Below are 14,148 nucleotides of genomic sequence, written 5' to 3'. Positions count from 1 at the left end.
GCCTGCCTGTGTATGTAAACCCTGTTCGTCTCATTCCCAGTGTGGCTTCGTTCCGTTTGGTCTGCGTTTTTGTCGTCCTGGCTAGTTTGTTGGAATAAATATTGTGTTTTGCTGAAGTTATGTCGGCATTTGTGTCCTCTCTCGCTGCGACACCCGTGACACCTCATGACAAGCAGAGCATTATACTGACTGTTTGCATCGAACAGAAGTCCCAAACATTGTTGAGTTTCATACGGTCCCATCAGCACGTTGGGAACTTTGAATTTTCCAATTAGATCGAACCTTATATTCAAAACTTTTATTCAAATTCATACATTGTCTCTATCTCTTCCTCCCAGGGACGTCCTGTAGCTCCTGACCGAGAAGAGGAGCCTTCTTTGCCATAGCACCCCCCCTCTCCTCTCCTCCTCCAGACCGCCCTTTCAGCCGCTCTCTTCGACCTGTTGAGTGGGTTTTTTTACTTTCCACTTTCTATTGCTCCGCATCCTACATCACCTGTCGTCATGACAACCTCAGCCCTGCGCCGGCAGGTGAAGAACCTCGTGCACAACTATTCAGAAGCAGAGATCAAGGTATTGTAAATGAGCCGCTTGGTGCCATTGTGCGGTCGCTTTCATGTGTTCAGACTTCAAAACAAAACTCTCCACTGCCTCTTATTTCTGGACTTCATCATAAATATGCTTTTGCCACTTTCACGTTGGGCGAGAAATAAAATGTTATGCATAAAATGTGACCATGCATAGAAAAGGGTACCGTTGTCCCTCTGTAGGTTCGCGAGGCCACCTCCAACGACCCATGGGGCCCGTCCTCGTCTCTCATGTCAGAGATCGCTGACTTGACCTTCAATGTGGTGGCGTTTGCCGAGGTCATGGGCATGGTGTGGAAACGCCTCAACGACAGCGGCAAGAACTGGAGGCACGTCTACAAGGTGACCTCGCCGACGATTTCCGTCAGATTCGACATCTCCGTTTAATCGGGCGGCGTGTTAGAGCAGGGTCGTCCTTCAATCAGCAGATCGGCGGTGTCGTGGCCATTCGTCCAAATAAATCAAATCAAACTATGAATCAAATTCTCACTGACACATCGTGTTTTTTTTGTTGAGTTGACGCAGCCAAAAGAAAGTAATGTCCATTTTCGTATATCATTATTCTTATAATTTATTTAGTAAACAAACAAAAAGAATAAACAAAATGCTGACGCTGCCTCTCAAGTGCTGGTAAAAAAACAGAGACCACCCTGGTGCATGCTGGTCCTGAGGCTACCCACACCTACATGTAACCAGTGTTACCCAATCAGTGAACCAATCCTACAGCTAAATATATTTAAACAACAATCACAAGGAATTTAAATAAAACTATCATAACAAAAAAGCTCTTCTAACATATCAAAATACAACCTAAACTAGAATGGGCACTCGGTAGAGCGCATACCTTCGCATATCACAAGATTGGGCATTGAATTATGAATATTTTGGCATTAGTTGCATGCCAATTGAAATGTATCGTCGTCATATGGTAAAAAAAAAAGAGTTGACTTTTTCCATGACTTGACCTGACCTTTGACCCGACAAAATAAATATGTGTATATGGTAAAAAAAAAAAAAGAGTTTTTTTTGACCCCTTGACCTTGACCTTTGACCCGATTGATCCCAAAATCTAATCAAATGGTCCCCGGATAATAACCAATCATCCCACCAAATTTCATGCGATTCAAGAACATTTTGACCTGTTCATGACCCTTGACCTTTGACCCGTTCGATCCCAAAATCTAATCAACTGGTCCCCGGATAATAATAAACAATCATCCCACCAAATTTCATGCGATTCGGTTCAATACTTTTTGAGTTCTGCGAAAGATTTTGACCTGTTCATGACCTTTGACCTTGACCTTTGACCCGATCGATCCCAAAATCTAATCAACTGGTCCCCGGATAATAAACAATCATCCCACCAAATTTCATGCGATTCGGTTCAATACTTTTTGAGTTCTGCGAAAGATTTTGACCTGTTCATGACCTTTGACCTGATTGATCCCAAAATCGAATCAACTGGTCCCCGGATAATAAACAATCATCCCACCAAATTTCAATACTTTTTGAGTTTTGCGAATAACACGCATACAAATAAATAAATAAATACACGGCGATCAAAACATAACCTTCCGGCATTTTCAATGCGAAGGTAACTAGAACGGGCACTCGGTAGAGCGCATACCTTCGCATATCACAAGATTGGGCATTGAATTATGAATATTTTGGCATTAGTTGCATGCCAATTGGACAAAAATGTATCGTGCTATGGTAAAAAAAAAAGATGTTGACCTTTCCATGACCTTGACCTTTGACCCGATTGATCCCAAAATATAATCAAATGGTCCCCGGATAATAACCAATCATCCCACCAAATTCCATGTGATTCAAGAAGATTTGACCTGTTCATGACCTTTGACCTTGACCTTTGACCCGATCGATCCCAAAATCTAATCAACTGGTCCCCGGATAATAAACAATCATCCCACCAAATTTCATGCGATTCGGTTCAATACTTTTTGAGTTCTGCGAAAGATTTTGACCTATTCATGACCTTTGACCTTTGACCTGAGCGATCCCAAAATCTAATCAACTGGTCCCCGGATAATAAACAATCATCCCACTAAATTTCATTCGATTCGGTTCAATACTTTTTGAGTTCTGCGAAATATTTTGACCTGTTCATGACCTTTGACCTTGACCTTTGACCCGATCGATCCCAAAATCTAATCAACTGGTCCCCGGATAATAAACAATCATCCCACCAAATTTCATGCGATTCGGTTCAATACTTTTTGAGTTTCGCAAATAACACGCATACAAATAAATAAATAAATACACGGCGATCAAAACATAACCTTCCGCATTTTCAATGCGAAGGTAATAAATAAATAAATAAATACACGGCGATCAAAACATAACCTTCCGGCATTTTCAATGCGAAGGTAATAAATAAATACACGGCGATCAAAACATAACCTTCCGGCATTTTCAATGCGAAGGTAATAAATAAAGAAATAAATAAATAAATACACGGCGATCAAAACATAACCTTGCGGCATTTTCAATGCGAAGGTAATAAATAAATACACGGCGATCAAAACATAACCTTCCGGCATTTTCAATGCGAAGGTAATAAGCAATGAATAATCAATATTACTTTACAATAAAACTAAATACAAACCTCAAAATAAATAGCTCCAATGGGCGGCTTCCTCGATCCCCCGGCTCCGCCACTCCACGTCCTTGGACCTCGAAATTGCCATGAATGGGTATGAATGATTGGTTCGAGTGCTGATGGGCAGGTGCACCTTGCATTGTAGCCCCTCCCATCCGTGTATGAACGAGTGGGAATGATGACAATAACGTCGAAGGGCTTCGAGTGGTCCGGAGTCCATTTTCCAAACTCAGTGAATGTGTATCTCTTCCCTTCTGTTGAGCTTGAACTGTTTCTTTGCGTCTCTCCGACCGCTCGCCATCACCTCCCCTCTCGTCACCTTTCCCTTCGCTTTAATAATTAATGCCGATTGATTTTTCTCCGGTTGGGCTTGAAATATCTTGACGTGTCAGTTGGATTGCCTTATAGTTTACAAGCGATGTTCAAGGTCTCGAGAGGATATATTCTAACTGCTCCTCTGCTGATCCTCGGACGTTTCCTCTCGCGCCGCCAGCAGGTCAAAGTTTTCACTTATCAAATATCTCAACATCTGCTCTATGAATTGGCACGACATTTAGTACAGATGTTCATGGTGCCCAGAAGGTGCGTCTGACTTTAGTGATACTGAGATGTCTCCTCTACAGGACTGTCTCAGAAAATTAGAATATTGTGATAAAGTTCTTTATTTTCTGTAATGCAATTAAAAAAACAAAAATGTCATGCATTCTGGATTCATTACAAATCAACTGAAATATTGCAAGCCTTTTATTCTTTTAATATTGCTGATTATGGCTTACAGCTTAAGAAAACTCTAAAATCCTATCTCATAAAATTTGAATATTTCCTCAGACCAAGTAAAAAAAAAGATTTATAACAGCAAAACAAAATCAAACATTTGAAAATGTGTTTCCAGGTGTTTCGAGTTAATTAGACGATTCAAGTGATTTGTTTAATACCCTACTAGTATACTTTTTCATGATATTCTAATATTTAGAGATAGGATATTTGAGTTTTCTTAAGCTGTAAGCCATAATCAGCAATATTAAAAGAATAAAAGGCTTGCAATATTTCAGGTGATTTGTAATGAATCCAGAATGCATGACATTTTTGTTTTTTTAATTGCATTACAGAAAATAAAGAACTTTATCACAATATTCTAATTTTCTGAGACAGTCCTGTATAGTGCCACCATGAGGTTGACCTTTTAGTTCCTGATGCTGTTCTGAACAACCTCAGATGTGTTTATTGCTCATTACTACTATATGCTAAATACTAACTATGACCCCTTTGCATTCGCATTGTAAGCATGTTAGCATGCCTTATAGAGCCTTTAGCATGACTTATACCATTCTTTTCTGCGTGTATCCATCTCATTGGTCATATCTCCATGCAAGTACCCGTAGATCGATTCATTAAATCAATGTTATTTGTATTTTGGTGTATCAGTGTGGTAATCAGCGCTTTGACTACAGGCCCTGACTCTGTTGGATTACCTGCTGAAGACCGGATCAGACAGAGTGGCCCAACAATGCCGGGAGAACGCCTTCACCGTTCAGGTATTGGACGATAAACAAGAGGAGGCCCTCAGCAATCTGAAGAAATCCTCTTCATTATGTATTATTTATTATTCATCTGGATCGCCTCTGGCTGTTATCTTGGGAACCACGACTCTTCCTGGAGTCCATGGTTTAAAAAAACAAAGCCAAACAGTCATGCCCTCGTATAAACTCTGAGTCTATGTTCTCTTTTCTTATGAAACGGAGATATCTTCACATTCCTGAGGATCACATTATTTTTTCCGTCTGCATTTTCTAAACCACAACTTAAACTAAAAGCATTTTGAATTCCTCTAAAATATCCTAAAAGGTATTTTTCTTCACGTGTGGTGCAGACGCTACGCGACTTCCAGTACATGGACCGCGACGGCAGAGATCAGGGCGCCAACGTGAGAGAGAAGGCCCGCCAACTGGTGTGCCTCCTCCGGGACGAGGAGCGCCTCCGCCAGGAGAGGAGTCAGGCCCTGAAGACCAAGGAGCGAATGGCTGGGGGAGGCAGTGGAGGAGGCGGGGCCGGGGGGGGCGTCGTGTATGGAGGCATCCCTCCGTCTTACCATCCAGGCAGGCGCACAAGCCAGCCCAGCATGGCTGTGCTGTACGGGGAGGAGTTCAGCCGCTCCAGAGGCTCTCCCTCCTCCTTTAACTGTGAGTCTTCAAACCTGCCATCACTTGTTTCTTTGACCACTTACACTACCGTTCAAAAGTTTGGGGTCACTTAGAAATGTCTTTATTTTTCAAAGAAAAGCACTGTTTTTTCAATAAAGATAACATGAATCAAAAATACACTCTATACATTGTTAATGTGGTAAATGACTATTCTAGGTGAAACGTCTGGTTTCTAATGAAATATCTCCATAGGTGTATAGAGGCCCATTTCCATCAACGATCACTCCAGTGTTCTAATGGTACATTGTGTTTGCTAATCGCCTTAGAAGACTAATGTCTGATTAGAAAACCCGTGCAATTATGTTAGCACAGCTGAAAACAGTTATGCTGGTGATATAAGCTATACAACTGGCCTTCCTTTGAGCTTGAAGTTTGAAGAACAAAATTAATACTTCAAATATTAATCATTATTTCTAACCTTGTCAATGTCTTGACTATATTTTCTATTCAATTTCCAATTCATTTGATAAATAAAAGTGAGTTTTCATGGAAGACACGAAATTGTCTGGATGACCCCAAACTTTTGAACGGTAGTGTATAGAAAGCGCAAACAGTTTGTGCCAGCAGAGACATTGTATATGTGGAGGTCTGGGTCGTGGTCCATGCCTACTACCAACTATTCATACATTCTGTCATATTCATTGAATGTGTTTATGTAACTCTGTAACGCTTCCTTCTGGTCACATGACATCTATTACTTCTGTCCATCTTCTCTCCTGAAGGGTTCTTCCCTTTTTTTCTCTGTGAAAGATTTTTTTGCTGTTTTTCTGGGAGTTTTTCCTGATCCGATTTGAGGTCAAAGGTCAGCGATGTCATATCTGTACAGATTGTAAAGCCCTCTGAGGCAAATTCGTAATTTGTGATATTGGGCAATATAAAATGAACGGAATTGAACTTAGGGAACAGTTGCATCAAGCAGTCGCAGAGCAACATTATCATTCATTAGGAGTTGTGTTTCTGGTCACTTGGCCAATCTTAAGGTGCATTCACACCAAAAACGATGCGATTTTTCGCTTCGCCCAAAACGCGTGAGTTTACTCGCTCGACCATTCTCCGTGTTCTCGCCATAAGCGTCGAGACGCTCCGCGAGGGGCGGGGCTTGTCTCCGTGTCTCGTCTCTGTAAAGACCGTTATCATCTCCTTCATCCACCAGAATAACTAACCACTAGTTCTGCTTTATACTTGTTGTGGACGTCCCACACACTAACGCCCTCGTGTTTGGGTTCATGACATCACCCGTAGGCTCACTCAACTCGGTCACTTTCACCGATGAAGTTACTGTTACGTCTGAAAGACTTCCGCTTCCAGCGCTACGAGAGCGGAACTCAAGAGCCGATTGGCCCGAGTTGCGAGATGACCGCCTCAAAGTTGAAATATTTCAACTCGGGGCGAAAATTGCGCCGCTGAAAACGCGCCGCTGTCAACGCGTCGCCCCAAACGCGCCGCCCGGGGAAATATCGCGTCTATCGCAACCACACGCGTCTGTACGTTGACTTTTCATGGGATTCGGTCGCACGAAAAAATAGTTTCGCTTTTGGTGTGAACGCACCTTAAACCCAATATTCTCTCACTTTGTAGCTCTGTGTTTGACCTTTACCAACGGTAAAGCTCCTTAGTGCACCATGAGTGGGCTTTCATTACCCATTCTTGATTTTTTTCTTTTCACCCACGCAGGAAAAAGTGGAAAACCCCAAACACTTCTGATAAATGCCTAAATATCATCTTTGTGTCACTTAATCAAGTTTGTGTTCTTGAGCGCCGTCGGCTCAGTGCTCCACGCTGACCTCCCCGGGTAAAGTGGACGCTTTCCCCTCAATGTCACAATGTCTCATCCATGGTAGACAATCCGTCCGGGCCAAACCTTTTAGAGCATTTAAACTGAGAATGTGTCCTCTTAGCGCTGTGAACACCAACAGCTCGTTGCTGCCAGCTCATCCGTCGCCATGTTGAGAGCTGTATGGAGGCAATCTCTCAATCATGACTCTGAATTTCAAATTCAGCACCTTTGAGAGGGTGAACTTAACGAGATCACTGAACAGCAAAGTGTATGGCTCGGAAATTCATAAATAGATGCGTTAAAAATACACATTCAGGCTGTTAATAGCGCAGCACTTTGGACACTCCCCCACTCGACACGGCAGCGACGGCCTGAACATATTCAAGTCAGGCCCACACGTCCCATGCTCCAGCCTCTATTCATGCATCCTCACGTTAATCTGACCACAAGGACCGGCGATGCTTCCTCCCCAAAACTCCCTCTGTTCCCTCCGCAGCCTCGTCTTCGTCGCCTCGCGCCGCGTCCGACCTGGAGCAGGCCCGACCACAGACCAGCGGCGAGGAGGAGCTGCAGCTCCAGCTGGCGTTAGCCATGAGCAGGGAGGAGAGTCAGAAGGTAAAACAACACACACACACACACACAGTATGATGTGTGATCTCTTTTAGCTCCTCCAGTTGGACAGCATACCATCCCTCCACACACACACACACTCTTCCTCTGTACGAGCCCCACACGTCTCATTGCCTCTTGATGATTCCAATGATGAAAATGTTATTACAAATGTTCTGAACATTCGCCCACCTTAATGTCGCTAGCCTTCCCATCCCCTGTTACCATAGAGATGGATGGAGACACACAACTACAGATTGCTTTAAGCCTTAGCCAAAAGGAGCATGAGCAGGTACACACACACACACACACACACACCTCACTTCTTAACCTTTAGTGTGAGCAATTATTAACCATCCAGTTAACACAGCTGAACTAAAATACTTTTCTGCGGCCATCCGATGCATTCCTTCCGCCCTCTTTCCTTCTTTAGCCACCTTACTCTTTTCCAGGACCACTGGCTCTCAGGCATGCATTTCTCTTTTCTCACACAAGTAATTTTTGGACTTCTATAAAACATCCTCTGCATTATCTCTCTCTCTCTCTCTCTCTCTGCTTCGCTTTAAACCAGCATCTAATCTTTGTCAAGTAAATACTTCATCAGTACAAAAAAGCCACGAGCGCTGCATGCCTTAGTTACGCTGGGACCAGCCAATCAAGAACTGTTTCACTAACGCGGCTGTGTGTGTGTGCATGTTTGTGTGCGCGCCCGTGCTCATGTTGATGTCACGGTGATACCCCTGCAGGAGCAGTGCTGTCGTCAAGGAGACGAGTCTCTGTTACAGAAGGCCCTGGATGAGAGCAGGAGAGAGAGCCAGTCAGGGACAGAGGAGGTGAGTTATACAAACGTGTGTGTGTGTGTGTGTGTGTGTGTGCTGAACAGTGTGTGGGTGTTTGCATGCTACATGAGCGCGTGTGTTTGCATGGAGAGGTGGGCTGGTGTGTTTATGGGGGTTTTTGGCAGGCATTTTGAGAATAAATAAGAGTTTACAGTGCAGACTGTGGGATCGGGAGGGAAACAAGACTAAAAGACGTAGATCCGTAAAATTAAGGCTGCTGGAGAGAGAAACCTTCTAACCTTGAGCTCAGCATCACCTTTCCCTGAAGCATACTCCTTATATTTTAGCACACCAGCTCCTTTATATTGGCAAACGAGCCAATCAGAGTCCCCAGCCGTCGAATCTAAAGGCCCCCATGGCTTGTAATTGGTCACATAAACTGCTAATCATAGACCTCCTGGTGCTGTCCGGTGCTCCATGAACCTTCTCAGTGGTTCTGACTGATGTCATTCTTGACATATCCATAAGTACGTTTAAATCCCTGTTATGAGTGTGAGAAATTGGGCACATTCATGTTTCAGAGAAATGTCTCTTTTTTTACACCGAAAAATTCCAAATTATCAATTTTGAGGACGCATGTTTTTAATGACAGTGAAAAAGTTTGAATTGACACATGAGGAAAACATTTTATAATGTACTCCTTTGCTTGATTTACAGACATTTAATTCAGTTACTTCATTAAACTAAAACCTGCCAAGCTGAATGTAAATATTGTCGTATGTAATTTTACAATCACATTCACCGCATCAGCCCCTATTCCCTCCTCAATAGAGCTCGACGGGGTCGGACATGTTCCACCTCGCATGGTTCATAAACCCGTCCCGTCACATTAACCTGTGCATGTTTGGCACAGATTCACAGAACGGCTTTGTCTCCCTCTGTAGTCGGCCATGCTGGACCTGGTGGACATCTTTGGCCCCTCATCAGGGGACCCGCGTCGGCCGAGTGACCCGTGGAACTCTGCACCGCCCACCGATGACATCACCTCTGACCCCTGGGACTCTGTAGGTCGGTGGCTCATCACAGACACACACGTTCTCAGAGTTTGTCTCAAGTCCTTCACACTTGACTTTTGTCTTTTCCGCCTGCCTCCCGTAACAGCGGTCCACTCCAGCACTCCTGTGATTGGTAGCCCTTGGACGGCCCCTCCCTCATCCTCCAATGCGTCCAACCCCTGGGCGCCACGCACGGATCCCTGGGAAGCAGCGCCGGTCTCCTCCAGTCCCGTCAATCATGCGTGGAACAGCCCGACGGACGGAGGTACCGTTCAGAAACACCAACCTCATCAATACGCATACATACACTCTATTCTCAAGATCTGTCAAAAAAACACTTTAAGATCTGCACACTAAGAGGATTTTTCAATTTGGCGAGCAGGTGGTGATGGGACAGATCCGTTCGCGGATTGGAAAGAGGAGAACCCTCGACAGGAGATTCCTCACGTGTCCTCCCCTCAACCTGCTAGTCCCACAGGTAGTGTAGAACCAGCCGGACAGAAGTCCTCTGGGTTTACCTGCACATTCGGATCTTACAGAAACAATAAGATTCCTATTTGCGTGCCGTGAGCAGCAGGTAGACTGATGACAGACGTCTTGTAGGTGCACTGCAGTGCAATAAGACCACGGGCGGTGATGAATTCATTCACATTTAGCGGATGTATAGCACTGCAATGCATTAAATGTTTCACGGATGGACCCACCAGAGACAATGAATGCAATATAATAGATTGAAACGTGTAATATAAATGCATCTCACTGCAGCATATCTCCTCTCGCCATGTTGCCTCTTCCTGGTGCAGATGCAGAGTTGTTCGGAGTGAAGGAAGACGATTCTGACCCATTTGCTGGAGAAGATTCCAGCCCAGATCCATTTGGGACTGACCCTCCGATGAAAGCCCTGGTAAACGGACGAGAGTCGTCCAGCCCGGAGATGTTCGACCTGACCCGGCTGGCACCCCCGCTCAGCGGCCCGGCGACGCGCGTGTGTCGAACCCCAGAGGCCTTCCTGGGACCGACGGGGGCCTCGTTGGTCAATCTAGACGCTCTGATAAGCTCCAACCCCCACAGCAAGATGCACAACAACCCCTTCCTCTCAGGTAACAAGCAGCTCTGTTTCTCACGGGCGCGTTGTCGTGACGTGATTTACAAAGTTTCCACTCACTCGGTTCTTCTGCCCTTCAGGTCTGAGCGCTCCGTCTCCCACCAACCCCTTCCGCTGCGACCAGCCTCGGCTCACCCTCAACCAGATGCGACCGTCCTCTACATCCCCGATGCCCCCCCACATGCTCTCTTACAGCCCGTCGCTGCCTCTCCCTCTGGCCCGTCATGCTCCCAGCCTCCCCTCCTCTTTCACACAACCTCCCGCCGGACTCCTGGACCTTCCCTCCAACCTCCCGCAGCCCCTGCTCCCCCTCTCTCCTCGCCCGGCGCAGCGCTCCCAGTCGCAGACACACAGCCACAACCCCTTCCTCTAGGACCGCCTGCATCGTTCATGGGCCGGCAGAGCGAGACGACAGAATGGATTCTTTTTGGGGGGGGGGATTAATCTATGCCGACTACAACAAGACTATTTTAAATGAGCCTGAACTGGATCCTGGTCTGGTGTCATTGTGCACACTCGAAGCCGTCAAAACTCGGACTGGATGTATTTGTGTCTGTCTAAAGCCACACCAGCTGCTAAATACCCTGAACTCTTGAAGAAAAGCTAACACACACACAAATACACACACACACAGGCAGACTCAGGCATACTTAAAGGTGCAGAGACTCAAACATGCACACACCATCAAACTAGCAGGGTGTATGTATCTCAACCGCCCCTTTTATGCCTTTCCCTATCAACAGTGACGACCCCCTGAGCACCCTCTGACCACAGAGCCAGACCTGTTCCTTTAGAAGACCGTGATGAAGCCACTTCATTTGATTGTGCACTAAGAGTCACAAGGATCCGAACCGCTGCTGCATCACCGACGAAAGCATGAATGCATCCCGACCCCGAGACTCCAAACTATTCTATTCTGCTGAGCACTAGAGACTAGTCCTTCAAATAAATCCTCTATTTTTTTCCTAATGAGTCCAATAGTATCTTCAGAGAAAGCCTGGACGTGTGTTACTGTTAGATTCAAGACCTAACAGACTCACGTATCCCTCCCTACATATACACAACGATATCTATTTTGCATTACCTTGTGACCGAGCGAGTATCTTGTCCTATATTTACTTTGTGGTCGTAGCCCCAAATGGATCCAGTTGGTTTCAAACTGGACTAAACTACACCCTACTGTCTCAATCTGGACCTGAGCCGCTCACTGATTGTATCTGACCCGCGTGCCTGTCTCTACAGCTGACCCACAATGCATTTTCCCGGCTGGTTCATATTGGAGGACCTCAGGGAGACTGCTCCGTCCCTCCTTCAGTGAAATTCCACCTTAGTGAATGGAGAGGCGTTCGTCCACAGATAAAACGGGGCAGATATGAGCATAAAAGTGAGGGGCGACGTGAACAGATTAAGGATTAATGAAAATAGATAAGATACAAATGATTACAGATGATGAACTGATGTATTGGTTAGAAGTAGCTCCTTTCCTCTGCTCCGTGTTCACTTCTGTGTGAGGGACAAGAGAATCCGACTCCGAGATGTTTGGTCATCACTGAACCTGAATGTGAAATGCCTGCTCATAGATACACGCAGGCGTAGTACATATGTATTTAACAGAATGATACCCATAAAGTATTATGCCAATAAATGAATGGTGTTTAAATTATAATTTATAAAGTCTTCATATGATTTATTGATGAATTATTGATTATTATTGACTGTTTGTGCTGTTTTATCACTGAGCATTATATCATTGTTATTATGATATTGGCCACACTGGCTGCTGCTCAGCAAACTCGCTTAAGGCCAAGATTTGTAGTAAAGATACAAATATACAACAATACAATTATCAGAAAGTGTAATATATACATTAAGATCAGTGCATTCATATGAATAAAGATGTATATTTGGTGTATGAACTAAATTATTCTTCTTCTTCTAATTCTTCTTCTTCTAATTCTAATTCTTCTTCTTCTTCTTCAACAACAACACGTTGCCTAGCTTGATAGCCTTAATAAACTGTTACTTGTGATGCTACTTGTTCGCCAGCTAGCCGCTACGTCGCTCTGCTGTTTGGTGCTGAGCATGTGACGTTCGCGTACAGTGGGGTTTTACAGCTTCTTGCTTAAGCTCGCTGTCCGCCTTGACTGAAAACGACACTCCGAGAGCCGAAACAACACGTGTGTGGGCAGGACAGCTAAACAATAAGCTACAACTATACAAAACACTGTGACGCCGACGGGAGCTGGAGCTTCAGATGATAATTATGTGTTCGTGTATCACGACACCGCGTTCACGTTGTCACGTTGACAATTCTTACACTATTAGTTAAATGTTCTTGTCGGACGTAAAGGCACCCAAACTCAACCTGTCTGTGAGACTGTGAATAAAAGGGCATCTTTCTTTCTTGTCCACACACTAAAAACAAGATTAAAGGTTGAATACATTTAAATTGATATTAAACCACCATTCATCAAGAAAGCGTCACATTAACATCAGCAGGAGAGTTGTAGTTGACGTTGTATTGTTGGTGTCCAAGTAGATGGAATTGATAATTGACCACTAGATGGAAGTATTTACCCAGTGTATTACTGTTTTTTATTCCCTGGACTTTTTCTCAGTGAGTATTTTACAACCGGGATACAAAATGGATATAATTACGTGACTGTTAGTAAATCAAAGCAGCAGCCAGCTCCCAAAAGTAGTGCTGTAAACAACAGCTGTACCACAGCCATTACTGGTGAGGTGTTGCACTGTAACTGTCGATATTCTGCAATGTTTACGTGTGTTTTTATTCAGCCAGCATGACAGCAGCTGCTTTCACTGAGGGCTACACCTAACATTCTCAAAAGAAAGGGAACACTGTCAAAATCTTTCTCTCGCGGGAAAGAAATAATATTTTCACACCATCGCTTCTGCAGATAATCAAAGAGACGCCTCTTGTGAAAGTAAAATAAAAAAAGTGAATTACCTCACAGTGCTCTAAGGAGATTTATTGAGTCATCACATCACTCTCAGACCCATGGGGCCATGGAAAATGGTCTTCTACATTTTTCCAGACACGCTGTCATCAATTTAGTACTGCCAGTTGCGTGCAGAGTTTTCCTGTGTGAGTCAAAGAACTGGAATGAAAGACGGACTGATAAGGCCATCCTTGGAGCCTGCTGCTGGTAAACATTTCCATTGAATTGATTTATAATGGACCATGTCAACATGCTATGTGTGTGTGTGTGTGCGGATGTGTGTGTCTGCATGTGATGCTGCACTAGATACAGTAAATCAACCTCCAATTCTTTCAAAAGGTCAATTACCCACCATTCCCAAAGCGAGACTAAATGAATGAATGAAATCCAATCATGCCGATACCCCCTGACACACTCACACACTTCCCTTCTCTTTAATGTCTGGCATTTCTATCC

The 14,148-nt window shown here is 44.4% G+C and overlaps 1 protein-coding gene across 1 annotated transcript; it reads left to right on the top strand.

Annotated features, from left to right (window-relative positions):
- Nucleotides 1–355: 355 nt before the first annotated feature.
- On the top strand, nt 356–12,494 carry epn3b (epsin 3b). The gene is made up of 11 exons (XM_056408566.1): nt 356–572; nt 770–928; nt 4,658–4,741; nt 5,077–5,386; nt 7,681–7,799; nt 8,540–8,626; nt 9,517–9,640; nt 9,734–9,892; nt 10,010–10,105; nt 10,431–10,727; nt 10,813–12,494. The coding sequence occupies exons 1-11, from the start codon at nt 504–506 to the stop codon at nt 11,103–11,105; spliced, it is 1,797 nt and encodes a 598-aa protein (XP_056264541.1). The 5' UTR covers nt 356–503; the 3' UTR covers nt 11,106–12,494.
- The last annotated feature ends 1,654 nt before the right edge of the window (nt 12,495–14,148 follow it).

Source organism: Pseudoliparis swirei, chromosome 24 (genome assembly GCF_029220125.1).
Source record: "Pseudoliparis swirei isolate HS2019 ecotype Mariana Trench chromosome 24, NWPU_hadal_v1, whole genome shotgun sequence".
NCBI classification, from domain to species: domain Eukaryota; kingdom Metazoa; phylum Chordata; class Actinopteri; order Perciformes; family Liparidae; genus Pseudoliparis; species Pseudoliparis swirei.
Note: the sequence above shows the minus strand (reverse complement) of the source record. Positions and strands in the feature narration are given on the sequence as shown.